This window comes from Antedon mediterranea, chromosome 1 (assembly GCF_964355755.1).
Source record: "Antedon mediterranea chromosome 1, ecAntMedi1.1, whole genome shotgun sequence".
NCBI lineage: Eukaryota > Metazoa > Echinodermata > Crinoidea > Comatulida > Antedonidae > Antedon > Antedon mediterranea.
In genome coordinates this window covers 22,193,393-22,215,199 of record NC_092670.1, presented here as the reverse complement: position 1 = coordinate 22,215,199, position 21,807 = coordinate 22,193,393, and the positions used below count along the sequence as shown (strand labels likewise).

Below are 21,807 nucleotides of genomic sequence, written 5' to 3'. Positions count from 1 at the left end.
AGGTATAATCTCCCTGGATCCATAGTCAGTGGTGTAACACAGTTTAGTAACCCTAAGTGGCCCTCCAACGCTGGGCAGCATTTTTTTTTTTTTCTCTGGGCACTACTCAGGGGCCCCCATAAGCTGCAGGACCCCAGGGTTTAGCAAGTGAGCGCTCATAGTCGTTACGCCACTTTCCATTAGTAATGGTTGAATCTATTTTTGTAACAGCTTCTGAAGTCTGTAGAGATCCTCTTGGAATGGAAGATTCAACCATAACAGACAGCCAAATTACAGCATCGTCAAATGTTCAAGCAGCGAGGCGAAACAGTGGTACACTTTGGCAACCAAGCTCAGGAGATTCAAGTGAATGGATTCAGGTCGATTTACAAGAACAAAAAACTGTAGCGGGAGTAGCTATTCAAAAGGATTTATCAAATAAGAATAATGCGCTTCAGGAATTCAGGATTGGTTACAGTCTGGATGGGGTTAAGTGGCGAAACTTGAGAACAACTAGTGACTTGGAGATATGGGTAAGCACTGTACTGTCACACAGTTTATACAAAAGATAAAATACATAGAAACGGCTGTACCAACATTGTCAATATATTAAATATACTATATATTAACTTAATTAACAACAAGCTTGGTTCCCACTAGAACGTAACGCAAGGACGTAAACGCAACGCAAGCGTTTTAACCAATGAAAAGCGAAGTTTAGACAGTTAGCAATCACAAGCGAATAAGCCATCGCTTGTGATTGGTCAATTCACTAGCGTTGCGTTACGTCCTTGCGTTGCGTCGCTAGTGGGAACCACGCTTTAGATTGTTGTTAGGCTTATCTAAGGACTAACATATTTGCCACGAAGGAGAATACCCTTCTTTTACAAGCATGTCTATACACCGATATGTTTTTAAATAAATAAAAGTGTATTTGCCTTGATTTATAGACGCACACACTTAGCTCATCACCAGATGTGTATGACGAATGGGTAGATTTTGTTGAACCTCTGACAACTCGGTATCTTCGCATTATTCCGATACAATGGGCTGGAACACCATCAATGTCATTTGAGATATATGGCTGTGAAGGTAAGATAAGTCTCCAATATACCTTTTTGCAATTGATGCGACCCTAACCTAAAACTGTGTCTACACTATCAAACTAATAAGTGTGATTGCCTAAATATGGAAGTGATATTATGTCATCGTTTCCATATATGACCTCATCAAATTTGTTTGTCACATAAAGTGTGACAAATCTTTATACAACAAAAGCATATTTTCTCACTATTACGTCGTCATGGTCATGCTTTATTGATTTGTCACAAATATTTGTTTGATATTACAGGTGGACGTTTTAATGAGATTATAACAATGGCAGATAGCGTCACTACTGCCAGTGGTGCATATGCAGATGATGCTACATTAGATTCTGCCAACGGGTGGCATTACACATCTAGTACACCAACCGATTTTAACATGCAATTTGATGATCCTCACCTTATAATCGGTTTAGTGACTCAAGGAAATCCTACTTCTAATTCCTGGGTTTTAACTTACACTATACACTACAGTATTGATGGTGAAGTGTTTACTACCATTTATGAAAATGATGATGCGCAGTCTACAAAGGTAAGTACTAAGAAATTACTATCAGTTTTAATAACACACCTGAGTGTATACTTACCATTTGATTGGTTAATTACACATCATGTGATGTTCATTATTTTGCACTAATGATGAACGGCACTAATGAACGTTCAGCTTTTTGTAAACATGTTTGCCATGCGAGATTGTTTACTGGTCCGTGTTTGAAAATCAACATGTTGTGTACCATCTACAACTTTGCTACTCTCATCCAGTATTGGAAGTTGTATTTTTAAATGGCCTAGCTTCCTGGCCTAGCATTGAACGTTGATTCCAGATAAATTAACTGAATACAATTTTATTTTAGAACAGTAGGTGTGTTATATAACAAATAATGACTTTTGTGTATTTGTTGACTGGTGGAGAGAGCAGTCAATCTTTCAACTTGTGAAGAAATATTCTCATCATCCAAATCATTCATACGTAATTGTATTTAATTTTTAGTTCCAGGAAAGTGTGGTATATAGTACGTCAACTTCTTTAGTTGTTTTTTTTTTTCTCCAGACATTTACTGGAAACATTGATTCAACCACACGTGCTAGAGCCATCTTTCCATATCCAGTGCTTGCTACACATATAAGGATGACCATTCAGAGTGCATCATCTGATGTTGGGTTGCGCTATGCCCTCATTGGATCAAAGGGTAAGTGTCTACTCATAAAGTAAATGTCTACTCTATTACCTATAACATTAAAGGCTACTTATAAGTTTAGATTTCTATTATTTGTTATCTACATTAAGAGAGAGTTTGTCCGTTATACCACTTGTTTTTATTGCCGACACGAATACACATCAAAATGAGATTTTAAACTATTTTTAAACTGGGGTGGGGGGGGGGGTGGAAGAGGGTTTATATAGCGTAAACTAAACCGTGACCTAATAGTCAAGCTCTGCAGCCCGACTAATTGAACAGTGGCAGTGATTGCTGTTCATAGTTTTAAGAAACAAGCACTTTCATAGACTTTTAGAAATGTACTTTCTTATACTGTTGAAATAACTAATTCATAGCAGTTTAATGTATTTTTTTAACTAATTAGTTATTATTTGGTTACAGTACCAATATCTGGAATTGAAAAAGTTGGAATTCAGGGCTACACAAGCGATTTATTTCGCTTTTCAAGTGGTACATATGCAAGTTTAACTTGGGATGGAGATGTTGCAGACACTGACCCATGGATCTATGTGGACCAAGGCAGAGCAACGGTCATCACCGGTGTTATGTTGTTTCCAGCCAGTGCATCAGACTATGTAACTGAATTTCAATGCAGTTACAGTGATGATGCTTTTAACTGGAACTTTCTTACAGACCATGATGGTGAACATCTTGTAAGTAAAAAGCTTTCTATTTTTGCGACGTCCAGGACGTCGTGAGGTGGTTTCCCGAATGATCGTAAAATCAAAACGGTACTGGGTATGACCAACTAGCGTTATTGTCGCCGACTAGTCATCTTTTCATAGAAGTACTGATGTAGTAGCCTACCTGTACGGTGACCATAGAATGTGACCCGAGACATGACTAACTACGACTTTTAGTTGATAGAAGATTGAAAAAATTGTTAAGAAGAGTTGTACTGTATGTGGATGTTTAATGAAATTATGTCAATAATGTTTACACACTAGGCATATAAATAGTAATGTTTGTTAGTAAAAATAATTTTGAGTTAATAAGAATAAGATATAAGGAAGAAAAGCAAAGAGACTATGGAGCGGCTATTCCTGAATATACAATACTAAGTATCGTAGATTTAAATTATAAATTTTAGGCGATCTTGTCAAAGGTCAAGCGCCTATAGCCTGCCACGTTTCGATATTCAATATTGAACTTGACCTGTGTATTCTCTTCACATTAAAATGGCATATTCAACAAATACATTTTTTTAAATTTTTTCAGGGGACAATAACATTTTTTTTCTTTTTTTTTTAGAATTTCACTGGTATGTCTGGAGCTAGTCTAAAAGTTGTTATGTTTCCAGAAGTGATTATTGCTAGGTTTCTTCGAATCACTGTCAATGATTTTGCTACTACTCCCAAATTACAGTTTGAAGTACTTGGACATCAAGGTATGGACAATTCACGCATTGATAACATGCTCTTCTTGGTCTACACTATCAAACTTTATGCGACAAAAAGGGATGCCCATATATAGACATGATGATGTCATACTGTATCTCTACCACATTTGGGCATATCACTACCATATTTGGGCACACTTTTTTTTGTCAAACTAGTTTTATAGTGTAGACAGAGCTTTATAAGCTATGTTCACAGTGAGCCTGAATTTCGGTCCTTTTTCCCATAACAAAAATGGCTGCAGTGGTTACAGATAGAACACTAACTCTTCCAGATTCTGTGTGATGTAAACACAGTATTCCCCGACCAGCAACCCGGCTGACACTTCTATCCATGCGGTCTCTATGGACTAATATACTCCATTAATGGAACTGCTTTTTAGATGACTTGGCCATTTCATCCACTATGAAAGGTCAATAGTAGTAGGGAATCTGCATGAAAATTTTTTTCTAAAATTATATTTTATTATCTTTTCTTACTTTCAGGTAGAGGACTACTTAGGTTTACAGCTCATGATGTTACAGACATCCCAATCACCATTACTGGTTACAATGATATTAACAGTTTAACCATTAGCTCGACACTGGTATATCAAGAACGTATAACTTTCTACTATATTGTTCAACCAGCCCCATTTCCAATAGAAAATGATCTTCTAGCGGTTGTTCACACAGATCTGTCTACTAATGTGATGTTTGAAGGACACTTTGATTCGTCTCCATTGGATCAATCTGTCTTTTCATACAACGGCCAGACTCGTCTTGGTCTTGTCGATATTCCTAGCGACTTATACTCTACAATAGGAGATCATTATCTTACTGTTCTTGTTCAGAATCTTATCACAGGCCCATATGAAGATTCCATAGTTTTTCGAGTGCAATATCTGGTTACAGACTTAAACATCTCCGTCTCTGAAGAATATATAAAAACTGATTATGTGATGGAAGTCTATTACGATATGGACCGTGGCTCGGATATGAACTGTACAATAAACATGGATGATGGGACTGATTACGATCGTCAGGAAGACGTAATGCTGCGACCTAATAATATGACTACTGTTTCCCATACATACAGAAATCCGGGAACTTATGTGATAGTTGTCACATGCGTAAACGATGTCAGTAATGATACAACAGAAATAACTGTTATCGTGCAGAATGAAATAACCCTGATGGAAGAGACGCATGAGACATTGGTAGAAATACCTTATGAGAATGTTGGTGTCTTAGATGTTAATTATGTGTTTTCTGGTAATTCTGATAGGAAACCAACAGATGCAGTTGCAGAGTACAATTTTACTGGTGACCATACCTTTAGTGTATCAATTGATCTTGTAGTTGGTGCTGTGAATGAAATTTTTACACACGGCATCAACATCACAAAATGGGGTTCTTATGAAGTGAATGTTACTGTGTTCAATCTTGTAACAGTGTGGAAATTCAGCTTCCATTTGGAAGTAGATGAAATCATCAATGGTTTGGAAATTCAACTACCAACACCTAATTGGAAAGTGGATGAACCAGCGGAGATTAACTATATTGTTACATGGGGCTCGCGTATGACGTTTGACATTACGTATGACGACGACTCATCAACTGATAGAATTGTTGCTGATGAACATGGCAATTCAACAACTCACCCTTACAGTGATCCTGGTTTTTATCGAGTATCAGTAACGGTTACAAACACTGTGTCAACCATGTCATATACAATGAACTCTGACCTCGTTGTTCAACATCCAGTAGTAGATTTTTATGTAGGAGCGCGGACCTTAAACAGATTAGTATCTAATAATTCGTACGTAAATTTACACATCAATTTGTTCCGAATCACTGAAGTGCCTCATCCTACTGATGCATACATTTCTGTACAGTTTGGCAATGATGACCTTTGTCCACCGGAACAAGCCTGTTTGTTAGATAATATGATGGAAAACTTGAAAGATTCTAATTTAGACAAGGCTACTACAACAAATATACTTTCTATTGCTCATACATACAATACAGCTAAGCTAGAAATAGTGAGCATCCGTATATGGAATCTTGTATCAGATGAAGTGTTTACAAAAAATGTGTATGTGTTTGAAAAAATCAAAGAATTGGAACCTTATTTAAAATACAGTACTGTATTTTTGAATCGAAGTGTTTTCAATAATGGTAGTGATATTTATGATAATTTTGTGCATAAGGATGTAAAGTATGTGCCATTGGAATTTATCACTGTACTGGATTTTACCATTGATGCTGGGACTAACATGACATACATATGTGATTTTGGAGATACAATTCAACCTCCATTGGACTCCATCATGATAACACATGACCAACAATGTTACTATAAATACTCAAAACCTGGTGAATACACTGTAAAGTTAAATGCATCTAACCCAGTTCACTTTGTTACAACTAGTGTTACATTTGTAGTACAAGCTTCAGTTAATGAAACCAAACTTGTAGGTCAAGGATCAACATCAAAGAACATGACTACCTCGTTTGATCTCCATCTTGGATGGGTGCCAACAGATGCATGTTATTACATCAACTTTATTGATGAAAAGTCAGAACCATATTACAAAATGTTCCTGGGAAATTTTGGTACTTGTAATGAAGAGTATCCGGCTGAAATGAAACATCCAGACTTACAATTTTCTAATCTAAGCAGCTCTATGACAATATGGGAAGAAAAGTTTGAACAAAATGCACTAGACACAGACTTAGTAGTTAATAATACGTTTATGACAAAAGGTGGATATTCTGTTTTGTTTATTGTTCATAATAACGTATCTCGACTGGAAACGACCGTATTTCAGACAGTGACAAATGCTCCATGTAAAAAACCAGTTGTTAATGTGGCTTCTGAGAACATGTGCAGCGTGGGTTATCCTTGTTATGGAAACACGAACAGGCGCAAGTATAAAGCATCTGTAGATATAACTGTATCTTCGGCCATCGAAATAGATTGTAAGTCGACAAATATTGCAAACAACACATGGACACTCTATGAAAATTCTGAAATTTACTTGCTTCCAAGTGAGATAAACACAGTGGGTGTTGGACTGGGTTTTCTTAGTATTCCCAGAGCAACATTAGGCTATGGTACGTACCGTGCAGAATTAAATGTTACTATGGTCGGAGAGATAGGCCTTTGGGCAATAGATCATACAGAGTTCACTATTGTACCATCGGAGTTGGAGATAGGTATTGACGGCGGGTCAACTCGTTCACTTGGTTGGGACCAGACTGTTGAAATTGATGCTGGAAAACTTTCAAAAGATCCCGATGTCAAAGAACAAACAGGCATACAATTTTTCTGGTTTTGTCGTCGTATGACACATCAACCACGTAACGAATCGCTTCCAAAAATATTTAACTTGGAAACATTTGCAGAATATAATGATGATTATACAGAGGTAGTACCAAATGGAGAATCCGTTATTAACGAAGAATTTGAAAGTTTGCAAGAACCTACCGACAAAGGAGGTTGCTTTGGCCGCTATGGTCAGGATGGAAGCCCTATACCAGGAGGTAACAATCTATTTTTGATATTTTAACATATCTTGAGGATAGGGAGCTAGTGGTGATTGATGGCACATCACTCGAAATTATTACTTAAGCTCTACACTATCAAATTAGCTTCACAAAAAAGTGTAATGTGCCCAAATATGATAGATAGATATGAGATCATCATGTCCATACTGTATGAACACATCACTTTTTTTAGTCACATTAAGTTTGATAGTGTAGACAGAGCTTGTTCCTAGGTTGTAATTCATCGAAAATCGAAAGCTCTCTACAAATATTAAAAATCAAATTTGACCATGTAATTATAATTTATCTCTAAATTACAGAGTAGAAAAACATACCACTAAAAAATTTGACCCAATTCAAGTAACATTTTCACATAAAATGTGATGTTTTACCAATAGATTTGGAAAATTTTAAATTGAATCTACCTATGATCTACTCCAGTGGCGTAACGTAATGGGAAAAGGTGCCTAGTTTTAGTTGGTTAGTTGCATTGTGACCGCTTATGATCTGGGGCACAAGTGAGCGTTCATAGCCGTTCTACCCACTGATCTACTCAAAACAAATACTTATTTGCAGGAAAGTTAAATTATACAACTTCAAAGTTTATTATGAATACAACGGGTATGTATTGGGATATGATTTATGAGGTGAAACTTATAATAAAAAAAGAGTCAAGACCTGAATATAAATCAGCAACTTTCACTCAGCAATGGATTGTCAGTGAAGGGGACCCACCTGATATGAAAATTAAGTAAGTAATAATATCACAGTATTTAAATATATATATTAATAAATATTATGTACAATCACTGTAATCGTAGTGAATTCTTTAACATCTGATATTACGAAAATGTGCAACTAACTATGTTTTTAAATTAAAACAGCGGTAAGATCAACTGTGGTGAAAAGATAAACCCAACTAGCAAGTTTGCACTGGAAGGAAAAGATCGGAAATGGAAAAGACATTTTACATATTATTACCGGTAGGTAATTGTTTATCATTCTTGAGCTCTGTCTACACTATCAAACTAGTTTGACAAAATAAGTGTGATGTTCCCAAATATGGTAATGATAACAAATTAGTAATCCGTTTAAACAAATTACTAATCTGTTTGAACAGATTATTAATCTGTTTAAACAAATTAGTAATTCGTTTGAACGGATTAGTAATCCGTTCAAACGAATTACAACATATACTTTAAATGGCACTTGTTGTATGTGTTGCAATTCGTTTGAACGGATTACTAATTCGTTCGAACAGATTATTAATCCGTTCAAACGAATTACTAATTTGTTAGAACGGATTACGTTCAAAAAACATATACTTAAAATGGCTTTAATGGGCTTTTAAATATTAGTGTAGGTTTTTTTTTTTTAATCTAAAGTAAAATTAGGAGGTTTTTTGCTGCAGAATACGAATTGGAATAAAATGAAATAAGTAGAAATGTTTAAGTCATAAACACATCCTACCTTTATTACTCATTTTGTCATCATATTCGCTCTATGCCATGCAGCTGTACTTTTTTCTGTTCATCATTTTTTACTTTTTATTCCAACTTTTATCTACTGGTTTTATATTCATTGTTTATTTCTTTATTGTCAAATTAATTTATTTACTTTATTTATATTTATTCTTCTCTTAATTTAAATTTTTAAAGGCAATCCCGTCACAAGATTCTAATCTTTTTGGGATTTGCCCTCGTCCATTTTCTTGTATTATTTTGTTTTTGTTACTTTTGTATTCTGGACGTGAATAAATGTGAATTGAATTGAATTTAATAATTATTCTTTACGTTCTAAAAACGTTTATTGTCCTATTTTGGGGAGAGTGGGGAGAAAATGTAAAAAACAAATCAATTAAAGTTCTTCTATGAAGTAGTAACAGCCAAACCAATATTCCATTATTACTGGACTTGTAGTAGTAAACGTATAATGTCATTAAACAGCATGACATAAGCTCTTACAGTAAAACATTTGTTTTGAAAAAGAAAAGAGAGAACAAAATCGGGCCAATTTTATCGATATTAAGATCCAGTCCCACTATCTTAAAACTACCCTCTAGTCCAACTGCTATGCCCCTAGAACAACTACCCCTCTAGAACAACAACACTCTCTGAACAACCTACACCTTAGGTTATAATTACGATCTTGTAAAACTTACTGAACTTCAAAACATAGGGAGAGGAATTGATTGTAAATGAAAGACTGTTTGATTGACTGGTGCAGCTAGTAAACTGTATTGTCCTAGATTTATATACGACCTCTTCATGTCACACAAGAATATAAAATATAGCCCACCCCTTTATTTTTCAAGATTGAATACGTTTTAATAATTTGATCGATTCTCGTTTAATGTAAAATAACTGCTGACGATACGCATATTAAAAAATTAAAAGCTTTCATTTAAGTTCAATCTCTCTCCCTATGTTTTAAAGTTCAATAAGTTTTACAAGACCATAATTATAACCTAAGGTGTAGGTGTCATGATATAGGTGTGGTTGTTCAGAGGGTGTAGTTGTCCTAGAGGTTAGTTGTCCTAGGGGTAGTTGTCCTAGGGGGTAGTTGTCCTAGGGGGTAGTTGTCCTAGGGGGTAGTTGTCCTAGGGGTAGACGATATGCATATTAAAAAATTAAAAGCTTTCATTTAAGTTCAATCTCTCTCCCTATGTTTTGAAGTTCAATAAGTTTTACAAGACCGTAATTATAACCTAAGGTGTAGGTGTCATGATATAGGTGTGGTTGTTCAGGGGGTGTTGTTGTCCTAGGGGCATAGCAGTTGGACTAGAGGATAGTTGTCCTAGGAGGGTAGTTGTCCTAGGAGGGTAGTTGTCCTAGAGGTTAGTTGTCCTAGAGGTTAGTTGTCCTAGAGGTTAGTTGTCCTAGAGGTTAGTTGTCCTAGAGGTTAGTTGTCCTAGAAGTTAGTTGTCCTAGGGGTAGTTGTCCTAGGGGGTAGTTGTCCTAGTGGGGTAGTTGTCCTAGTGGGGTAGTTGTCCTAGTGGGGTAGTTGTCCTAGTGGGGTAGTTGTCCTAGTGGGGTAGTTATCCTAGTGGGGTAGTTATCCTAGTGGGGTAGTTATCCTAGTGGGGTAGTTATCCTAGTGGGGTAGTTATCCTAGTGGGGTAGTTATTCTAGTGGGGTAGTTATCCTAGTGGGGTAGTTATCCTAGTGGGGTAGTTGTCCGAGTGGGTAGTTGTCCTAGGGGGTAATTTTCCGGGTGGTAGCTGTCCGGGTGGTAATTGTCCAGGGGGTAGTTGTCGGGATACGAACAATACGAATGATATTAAACATTGCATTTACTTAGAGAATCTATAAAAATATTTTGATTTTAGTTTTTCAATTTTTGATCCAGAAATCAAACGCATTTACTCCTCACATTAATTGTGAATACGTTAATCCATAGTCAATAGAAAGTTAATTGACTATGGTTAATCATGATCAATTTAATTATAGATTTTCAAAGATAATAATACAAAAATGATATTGATAATATTAGGGACTATAAAGTATACTTTAAAAAAGCTCACAATAAAGGATTCACAATCAAATCTATTCAGTACAATTACCGTAGTCGAGTTATAACGTTTTTAAAAGTGACAAAAACGCAATGTTAGGTAAAATCATGCTTTGTTTTTTAAAATCTAAAGACTAAAAACGAAAAGTGTTTATAGATTTTGTAAGTAAATGATACTCTAGTCTATTGTGTATATCATTGAATTTGTACGATTTTTAGTTGTATTTTGTGCACACTACCATTTCGTAGGGTCTTCCTTGGCTTTTGTGCGCATGGTTTTCTCTCTGCTTGGTCTTAGATTTAGAAACACCCATCAGTAGAGGGCGACATTAAACAAAAATATTACACAAATTTGTTTACGGTTATTTTCGGATTTTTTGTCGATTTTTTGATTGATATATTTATTATTAGAATTTTACCAGTTCTATTTAGTGATATTTGCAATCTATTACGTCATTTTAGATGGGAGATATACCACCAGAATGATGATGATGTTTTCCAGATGGTTAGAACTGACGCTTGGTTGCCGCTGGCATCTACTGCACACAATGAATCCAATCTCGGTCTATACCCTGGATTATTTGAAGAATACGAAACTTACAAGATAAAAGTTATAGCAAGCAGGAATAAAGATTTCAGCAACCCTGGTAAATATTGATCAACTTCCCACTGCATTTCAATTCCTTTCTTTTAGGCCTCTATCCAAACAAATGACAGCTGTAATGTCTATCTCATATAGGCGTAACCTATAATATTTAGTATGGATATATCTGCATCATATTTAGATATCTGTAGTAGTATTCAAATAATGGATGTTTATGAGTTGGATTGTGAGAATATTTCATGAGTTGAAGAATTGACTGCTCTATTTCTAATGAGTTGAAAATAGCTGAGCAGTTAATTTTTCATCGAATGAAATATTCTCTCCATCCAACGAATACAAAACATGCATTATTTGTTTTATAACACATCTACTTTTATTATCATTGAAGAATGATAGGCCGGGAAGCTAAGCCCTTTAAAATGGCAGTGCTCTAACTTTGGATGCGGAGTAGAACAGTTATAGACAGCGCAAACATCAAGTTGATTTTCAAGCACAAACAGTCAACGTCACGTGGCAAAAATTCTCAAAATGTTTACAGAAAGCTGTGACATTCAGAAAAGTGATATCTGTTCTGACAGTTAACAAGTTCTAATGCATGTTCATATTTTTAAAAATATTTTGATTGAGAATTGTTGCCATGAGACATTGTTGACTGATTGTGAAAATCAACTTATAGTGCGCACCGTATAAAACTGTTCTACTCTGTGTCCAGAATAAGAGCACTGTCTTTTTTTAATGGCCTAGCCTTTGTCAATAATTTACGATGGGTACATTAATTTTGATAACAGTAGGTGTGTTATAAAACAAATAATGAATGTTTTGTATTTGTTAAATGTAGAGAATATGTCCGCCTCGTTAAATAGAGCAGTTAATTTTTCAACTCATAAAATATTCTCACCATTCAACTCAAAAACAAAAAATTTTTGTAGTGGGATATAAGCTTTCCAGAACCTATTTACACAGGAGCATTTATTTTTAATTTCCAACTTTTTAAGACAGAAACATTATGTAAAAGACATATTCACAATCAGTTGCCATATTCAGCATATACACTTACGTAGGCTAAGGAAAAACACTAAAAGACATTTTATTTTTAATAGTAAGCATTTTAGTGTGATTGAAATATGGCCACTAATTAATATCATATTGACTTAAATAGGTGAGGCAAATTATGAATTCTTAACTAATGAGCGGCCATCAGAGGGCAATTGTACTATTGAACCAGCATATGGTGTAGCAACTATTACTAAATTTACTATGGCATGCTATTATTACGTGGACGAGGATAATCCGCTTACGTACCAGTTCAGTGTTCGTTCTGATAACGTTAGTGATTGGGAAATTTTTTATGATGGTAAGTTTATCTTTCAATATTGTTTAAAAGGTTGCATGGCGTTTAAACACCAGTTTCGATTTTTCATACACCATGTGTTTCCAAAAGGAAATAAATGTGGTTGAAGATGTCTCAGTTATTAAGCTACATATTAGTAATATTGATGTCCTTGTTGTAGATGTATACCTGTAGGACTAGTAATAATTCAACGTGGGTGATCATGCCAATGTTTGGCTAGGCATCATCTGGCACACACACTCCCACTGGGAGGGCCACCACCAACTGTGACACTATTGTCTCTTCTTTACCATACAGTACTTATACTTTAGTAAGAACTAATAAGGTTTGAATCCGGCCTAAGTCATTTTATCATGCAATCTGTTAAATCAAGTCTGTCAATAGGCCTAGTTTGGCTTGGTCCATACCTTGCCAGTCTATATCGTCTTAGGTTAGGAGATGCAAAGATAATTTTCCTGGAGAACAGTGTATGACCCGGTGTGATCACCCCACCCCCGCTTCTTACCCTACTGTGGTCATCACCTTTACACTGTGTTACTTTATATTCAGCCCATCTTTACTTACCTAGCATTTTGCAGCAGACGGTTTTTAGCATAACAACCTAAACATTGAGACATTCTTGACTTCATTTGCTTTACACATGGTGTACCGAAACCTTTACATTACTAGAGTTACATCTTCTTTCTTCATCTTACTTTACACATTTCTTACTTCATCCTTTTTTTAAATGCATTAAAATATGATAAAAACCAGAATCACCAAGGGCATAAAAAAAATGCTGTCAAATGGCTTTCCAAGGTTTAGGCAGAGAATAACAAAGTACAGTTACACACACAGTCACATAATAAAGACTATGTTTATAAATGTTACTATTGATTAACTATAACAGACCTACTAATTGAGTCTTACATTTACATCTTACATCTTATGTTTTTCATTTTTTTGTCTTCACTTTCTTTCCACTTTTCTCTTAAATTTCACTCATTATTTATAAAAAAAAATTCCAACTCAAATACTGCAAACCTTTAATTATGTTGACATTCTTTTTAGCCAATGAGCCAATAATGTCGAAAGCAATGCCATTAGGTCCCGGATACAAAGAAGTTAGCTATGAGAGAGAAATTCGAGTTCGAGTTACTGATTCAATTGGTACTTTTAGGGACAGTTACAGTCTTACAGTAATAGTAGGTTTGATAATTACTATTTTAATGTTTAGACAGACACACACACCCATACCCTACAGTAAATATGAACTAAATACTACAGTATAGTGAGCAAGGATACTAAAAACAGTCATATAGAACAATGCTAAGAATCTTGGCTGTTGTTGTGTTAAAATAGAACCCCTATCAGGCGTTTCCTTTTGAGGTGAGAGAGTGCGATCACTCACTAACACACACCTAAACTGCCCTTGAGGAGTGTGATTTACAACACACTTAAATTTGGTAAACTTCTACTCACCAAAATACAAACGGCACACCTACAGCACCCCTGAATGTATTGAGGAGTGCAATTTGTAGCGCACCTACAATTTCAGGAGAACCAAAGAAAGTGTACCCTGAATAGGGGTGTCCTTAAGGGTTCTACTCTAATTAGTGTTCCATTTTTTCCATTGCTCTTTCTATTTTAAATTTATTGATTTGCTAAGTAAGTACATTTAATTTTGAACTTTTAGGTAGCTCCAGTGTCACTTAACTATTTGCTGTCCAAAGCTTATGGAGTCATCGAGGAGTTGTCAAATCTGGCTTCTGCAGGAGATAGCGCAGCAGCCTCCAATCTCATCAGTTCAACGTCCGGAGTTATAAATGTTGACAGTAATATTACTGGTAATATTTATTTTATTTTATTCCTTTGAGTGAAACATAAAAAGGTAGCACTCAGGAGAGACAAGAGCTGTCAAAGACAACTATCGCCACAGGGTGTGTCTCTCCAACTCCAGACAAACAACATTTCTTTTTTAATGTGTGACTTTTTGTTGCACATACTAGGTTTCTCGTAAGGATCACACCACTTTCCCAAGTACCCTCTCATCTATCCTTGACAAAGGTTGGATGTATGGCACTGGTATTTATCAGTCTAGTTAAGAAAGTGATAACAGTGACTTTATTTGTGTTATCTTTTGAAATGGACTTTAAGAGGATTTTTTTATTAAGCATATGTTTGATCTTACCCCCGAAACATTGTATCTACCTTTAATTATATCTTTTTTATTTCATATTTAGAGGGTACTACATTTATGACTAATATGCTGGTTGACAGGGTAGAGGGAATTGTTGACTTATCAACAGTAACAAATAAAACGTCACAATCATACCAAACTTTTGAAGATACAATTACAGGCTGGGTTAGTAAAAATAAATAAAATGGTGCTTGAAGGAAAGGATTCTGCTATAATTTTCCTTTCCAAATTGTTTCTTTCTTTTTTGTATTTATATGTTTTATTAATTGTCGCTATTTTGTAATACAGTCAACTCTCCCAATACCAGACACCTTTGGGCTGGCCAAATATGTCTGGTTTTCTGGAAACTTCTAGTATTCTGGATGTGTTTTTAATGTTAAAAATAAATTTGGAACAGTTTGGAACCCGAGAAAAGTCTGGTATTGGGAGAGTTTCTGGTTTTCAGAGAGTCCGGAGATTTGACTGTATCACAAACTTGTATAAACACAATCAATGATGATTGAACGAGTTGTGCTGTCTTGTGAATAAATAATGTTTATTTTATTACATTTTTTCCCATTAGTTTGATGAAAATATGGCACCTTTGGAGGACACATACCTTGAAACGCAAATTGAAGAACAGCAGTACGTGGAGGGGCAGGGATTGATTGTCACAGTGGGCATCATATTCTCCTCTTCAACACAAGTTACCCCAACACAAATATCAAATGTACTGGCGGATGCATCTCAAACCACAATTGGATATCAAATTTCAGAATTCCAAATATCAGGTGTTTAAAAATTTAGTTTAATTTTGCCAGTTTTCAAACAGTTTCCAGGTTATTACAATTACTTAAAAAAAAAACCTTCTTTTCACTCTCATAAACAGAATTTGTAATGCATGGCTATACATAAATCAACACTAGTACATAAATGGTCTTTGTTTTATCTTGCTCCCTAAAGATAAATAACAATATATGTTTCATATTTAGTTCTGAAATCGGAAGATGTTCAACAAAGTTTAACAGAGCTTAGAACTGCAATGGTTGCGGCCATTTACGAACTTACAAAAAACCTAAGAGGCAAGAGTCAGATGAGGCAGGTATCCAGCTCTGTAGCTTTGGTAGCTCAGAAACCAGATCAGCTTACTGTTTTTACAAAGGTGGGTAAATGTAGCCAAATAATGTATTGATTTCCAAAGTGATTCAGTATACAAGATTCATAATACAAAAACAAGATAGCTAAAACAGTAATTTACATGGCACAGTGTGTTAGATGTTGGACTACATGAGTTTGAATCCAACGATCGACACATTGCTTGAATCCTGTATTTACTTTTGCCTGTAAAGGTCAAAACTCAATTGCGCTGATTACTAACTGCATATGGGAGTAGTATTTCCACATGCATTTGATCCCAAAATTTATCGGGGTAATAGTGTGAAGCAGAAGTATTACTATTACAAGTTTTATTATTAGTATTAGTACACAAATATTGTAAGCTATATAAGTAGTGGAAGAATCATTGGGTAAAACATAAATACTGTATGTATTTTATGTAATTTAAAAATTTTTTTTTTTAGAAACTTATTTATTGAATAATAATAATCCAGTCAAATTATTGAATAAAAAATGTAATCTGACTAGATCTCAGTCAAATCTCATCATTTTTATAAACATAAATGCTTAAAACTTTATAATATAACACAATTTCGCAGAGGCACCGAAATAGGACAAAAAACAGGCTAAGACCTAAGCCAACTTCAAATTACACAAAAATTGGGTTTCTATTGTTAATATAGGACCCAATGTATTACAAAATGAATGATTTTGATAATCTTTTCCTTTTTTGCAGGCTGACTTATTGACAATAACTGAAAACTTTGCCATAAAGATAGACTCACTAGAGGATGCAAGTGCTGAAGATATTGAAGATAGTTCAGGCGTTGTACTTGGTTCAATAGGTAATTCAAAAGATGCTATTAATATAAATAATATATAAACAAATCAGGCAAAGAACAGTAATTCTAAACCGCCTAATGATATACTGAAATTTAATTAATTAATTTTAAACGATAAAGATGAGGAAATCTGTGAAAATGAGAAAAAGTCGCCCCAACCGAGATTCGAACTCGGACTGCCTGCTTGATATGCAGATGTAATTAGACCACTGGGGCTTTCATGGTATTGTTCAAACTCGATTGGATAGCGACTCTTTAACACTCTCGGCTTGGTACGGCGGAACAGCACTAGTCCTCAATTGTACGCACGCGCACCAGAGATCAAATTGATACGCCCTCATCTTTCAGTATTTTTATTCACAAGGCGGGATCTCTGAAGAGATACTTTTATATATTATATATAAACAAATCAGGCAAAGAACATTAATTCTAAACCGCCCGGTGATATACTGAAATTGAATAAATTAATTTTAAACGATAAAGATGAGGAAATCTGTGAGAATGAGAAAAAGTCGCCCCAACCGAGACTCGAACTCGGACCGCCTGCTTGATATGTCCTAACCATTAGACCACTGGGGCTTTCATGGTATTGTTCGAACTCGATTGGATAGCGACTCTTTAACATTCTCGGCGTGGTACGGCAGAACAGCACTAGTCCTCAGTTGTACGCACGCGCACCAGAGATCAAATTGATACGCCCTCATCTTACAGTATTTTTATTTACGAGTCGGGATCTCCGAAGAGATACTTTTATATATATAAACAAATCAGGCAAAGAACATTAATTCTAAACCGCCCGGTGATATACTGAAATTTAATTAATTAATTTGAAACGATAAAGATGAGGAAATCTGTGAGAATGAGAAAAAGTCGCCCCAACCGAGACTCGAACTCGGACCGCCTGCTTGATATGCAGATGTCCTAACCATTAGACCACTGGGGCTTTTATGGTATTGTTCAAACTCGATTGGATAGCGATTCTTTAACACTCTCGGCGTGGTACGGCGGAACAGCACTAGTCCTCAATTGTACGCACGCGCACCAGTTTATCAAATTGAATATAAATAATATATATAGTGTATGGCTGTTGAGAACCCCTGCAGTGCATACAACTCTAGTTATATTTCGCCAATGAGCTATGCTCGACGCGATTATGAGATCATGTTCCGAATATGAGCACTGTTTCTATAATTTACAGTATGATATGATTTTTTAGTGTATATCTATAACTACATAATCTTGGTCGAGAATTACTTAAATTACACATTTTTTCTGCAAGTATTCTCAGTGTACTTAGCATAAAGTACAAAATACATCAGAGTAGGACATAACATCCAACCAATTATGCAAAACATTGACGCAAAGCTACTCCACAGTAGTTACAAACAATTACAATCCTGGTGCAGTACCCGCTGCTTACTTGGGCTCGAATCTAACCCCTAGCCATCAGCACAAGCTTGGTGGTCTAGAGGTATGAATGAATGCCAGGCTAGTGATTTGGAGGTCGTGGATTCGAGTCCCACCCGAGAATTACTGGCATATTTAGTATTCTCAATGTACTTAGCATAAAGTACAAAATACTCCAAAGTAGTTAATTGAAATCCTATGTAATCTTATTGACTTTGTTGGCAACTATTATATAACTAGAGTTGTATGTATTGCAGGGGTTGTCAACAGCCAAACCATCAGGCTGTGAGTGCATTTCGTATGCCTACCTACCAAAGAACTATTGCTTTAAAAAAGGTTTAATATCCTTTAAAACATTTGAGTTTATTCTAATGGACCCACTAGAGGCCTCACCATATGGCTTTACAATCTATCTGACCCACAGATTATTTCTAAACTGTGGTGTATTATAGCTACTCTAAAGAATCTATTTATAGTGGTTGCATCACATGAAAAGAGGTGAAGTAGTACTGAAACAACACTGGATTCCAGATAAGAAACATGGTGTTGAAGTTTTAATGACTCTATAAAGAGTCTTTTACACCTGTTCTCCGACATGGGTTTGTCAAATCAATCATATCATCATGATTATACCATATCGATTAGGGCAAAGCTGCATGAAGCGTTGTGAAAAGGTTTTATTTGATTTTATCGGCACTGGACCAGAACCGTGCTGAAACAGGTGTGAAAGGCCCTTTATAGTAGTATGATTAGCATTGACAGAAACATAAAATTACAGAGATTATATTGTATTTTTCCTTTAGCAAAACTTTTTGCACCAACTACGAATGATGTTGATGAAGAAGCAGCTGTTTCGGGAACAACATCAGAGTAAGTTCAACTAAAAACTGTACACAATTTCACTTTCAGCCTTATAAACATTGGAAGAACTAAGTTTGTCATTTAAGAAGCATGTATACGTTTTTAATAATAAATAATGAAATATGAAACAAGATAAGCTAATCTTTTGTAAAACTATAATTCACATTTTTTAGTTTGTTATTGTTTACAAACTTTAAAATATTTATTAATACTATTTTCCCATCCCAATCAGTCGAAAAGACTGATCTTCCTCGGGTATAATAAAGGTTAAAAGAACATTTTCATCAGTATCGTACAATTTTGTATTGACATATTTTTGCTAATCTTTGATTACAGAGATTTGACTGATGACACTGACAGCGAAGAGGAAGAAGAGGAAGGAACAGAAGAAGATTCCACATCTGTTATAAAAGCATTGGTGAATTAATATTTTGTAGTTTACTTACAAAGCTCTGTCTACACTATCAAATTAATTTGACAAAAAAAGTTTTATGTGCCCAAATATTGTAGTGATATGCCCAAACATGGTAGTGATATGACATCATAATGCCCATATATGGACACATCAAATTGTTTTGCCACTTAAAGTTTGATAGTGTAGACAGAGCTTTATTTACTTGCTTTTGTTTTGAACATAATAATTTATAATGTAGACTTTTCTTTATATTACTTAAAGAAAATATCAAATTCAGAAAAAGCGAATTATGTCATGGCAATGTTGCAAGTGAAAATTGCATCCCAGATGGTAGCTGGTCAAGATAATGTTGTCACTGTCAGTAAAGGGATTACATCAGACATTGGCAAGACTTTCACCACAGCGTTAGGCGCTAGTAAGCATCATCTATTTTATAATTGTGTTTAAACCAAAAATACTTTTTATTCCTGCAAAAAGGAGAAAGATATACTTTTTAAACCAATTTATTTATGGCCACCAAATAAAAAACAGGTCAGGTTGGAGGACCTATAGTATAGTAAACACCATTGTCATAGGAAGATCCAAAGGGAGGCCCAGTCAACCCAGACTGCCTAAATCATTTCACCATTGTTAAGCCCTCTCCCCAATCTTAGATCAGCCTTTCTGATTGCTTTATTATAGTTTCTGATTTTTAAATAAACATAGAAACATATGGTGGAAGTGGTGGCGGTTGTAAGCTTCCAGATGACCCAACAGTGCTCGTCGGAACGGGAAATGATACTACAAATGAGGTTGAATGTCAGGTATAGTACCAGTTGTGTGGTGGTTATCAGCATATAAATTTGTTTACAATTACATTTACAATAAGTTCCCCACTTTATACCATTTTTGGTCCACATTCAATGTGATGACACGTATGCCATTTCCCACAATGCGACTTATTAATACTTAGCTACCCTTTAATATTAACTCAAATTTTGAAGCAATGTTTTTTTTCAAACTTTGTCCTAAAATGTAGAAATTATTAACAATAACAGCTTTATTGATTTTTTTCATTAATTGAACCGTTTAATATGCATTTTTAGTCATCAGTGCAGGAAAACAACCTGGATGGAGCAGACGGAGGTGGTTTTGGAATGGTTTGTTACAATGATACAGGTCAACAAATGGTGGTTGAATTATTACTTTCTCCCATTGTGGTAGAGGTGTGTCGCAGTGAGCAACACCTAGGTCCGAAAGCAGACAACTCATCCAATGATATTGAGTGGAAATATTTGGAAACGACTCTGAGTGGTACCCCAATGCAGCTCACAAAATTAGAGAGTAAGTATTTTTTCATTTTTGAAAATAATATGTTGGTTAGATATTTGCTTGGGCAACAATTGGTGTAGAATTTTGGATGACCGTAGAGGTTGCTGTCGGATTTGGAAAAAAAAAAGCAACAGAGTGGCTGACAACAATGGAAATTTCCCTTGAACAAGACATTGTACTATTTTTGAAAATAATATGTTCTCATTCTCCCCTAAAAAATGTTGGTAAAAATAGTACACAGAAATACCACCAGAAATTTCACATTAGAATGATATAAGAAAGAATGTAATTTAACAGAGCATGAGACACAAGCGATGTGCACATTTTTGCATGCACTGTGCATGGTTTCAGGATTTTTTATGTATTTTCTTTTTAATCTGGTGAAGGTAACTTGGGGTTTAACCGATTCTGCTCAAGAAATATTGACCGATAATAATCTCATTCAAATCAGATAATTATTTGATAAATCGTTTACCTTTGACCTGAAAGACAAATTGTTGTGTTGTGATTGGCCACTTGGTTGTTCGATAATGAATGATCATGCGCTCTTTATTTTGTTATTATTATTATTTTTTTTTTTTTTTTTTCTGTAGATGTTGGAGAAGGAAGTGCTCTCTTTATAAATATTGAGGCAATTGAAGAAGAACCACCTGATACTGAAGGTGAAGATGCTGAGGTAGAAGATTCCTATGATTATGAAAACTTTACTCTGTATATATTTATATCTGTCAACAAATCTCCAAAAGAAGGTATTGTGTGTTTTTTTAGTTATTTATCTTAGTTTGTACACTGTAACAACTGAAACTTTTTTCATTGTAAATGGTCTTTCACACCTGTTCCTGCACGGGTCCAGCACCAGCAAATCAAATCAAACATAAATATTTTGTTTTCATGTGAATACATGCATACCTATTGGCGCATGGAGAATCGAGAAAAAAAAACATTGGTGTTCAATTTTATTTACCGTGACGGACCAGAACCGTGCCGGATCAGGTGTGAAAGA

General features: G+C 35.2%; 1 protein-coding gene across 1 annotated transcript in view; it reads left to right on the top strand.

The window, feature by feature from the left end:
* LOC140062912 (uncharacterized) overlaps positions 1-21,807 on the top strand; it is a 43,610-nt gene that overhangs the window by 9,236 nt on the left and 12,567 nt on the right. The window contains exons 17-39 of the mRNA XM_072109309.1: positions 211-512; positions 930-1,071; positions 1,331-1,614; positions 2,134-2,272; positions 2,684-2,955; positions 3,554-3,689; positions 4,185-7,226; positions 7,806-7,980; positions 8,114-8,212; positions 11,202-11,386; positions 12,503-12,697; positions 13,745-13,882; positions 14,374-14,520; positions 14,917-15,038; positions 15,436-15,643; positions 15,845-16,014; positions 16,705-16,813; positions 19,021-19,087; positions 19,415-19,496; positions 19,755-19,908; positions 20,199-20,296; positions 20,579-20,816; positions 21,398-21,553. Coding sequence (XP_071965410.1) covers positions 211-512; positions 930-1,071; positions 1,331-1,614; positions 2,134-2,272; positions 2,684-2,955; positions 3,554-3,689; positions 4,185-7,226; positions 7,806-7,980; positions 8,114-8,212; positions 11,202-11,386; positions 12,503-12,697; positions 13,745-13,882; positions 14,374-14,520; positions 14,917-15,038; positions 15,436-15,643; positions 15,845-16,014; positions 16,705-16,813; positions 19,021-19,087; positions 19,415-19,496; positions 19,755-19,908; positions 20,199-20,296; positions 20,579-20,816; positions 21,398-21,553 — 6,660 coding nt within the window. The remainder of the gene's footprint in view (positions 1-210; positions 513-929; positions 1,072-1,330; positions 1,615-2,133; positions 2,273-2,683; positions 2,956-3,553; positions 3,690-4,184; positions 7,227-7,805; positions 7,981-8,113; positions 8,213-11,201; positions 11,387-12,502; positions 12,698-13,744; positions 13,883-14,373; positions 14,521-14,916; positions 15,039-15,435; positions 15,644-15,844; positions 16,015-16,704; positions 16,814-19,020; positions 19,088-19,414; positions 19,497-19,754; positions 19,909-20,198; positions 20,297-20,578; positions 20,817-21,397; positions 21,554-21,807) is intronic.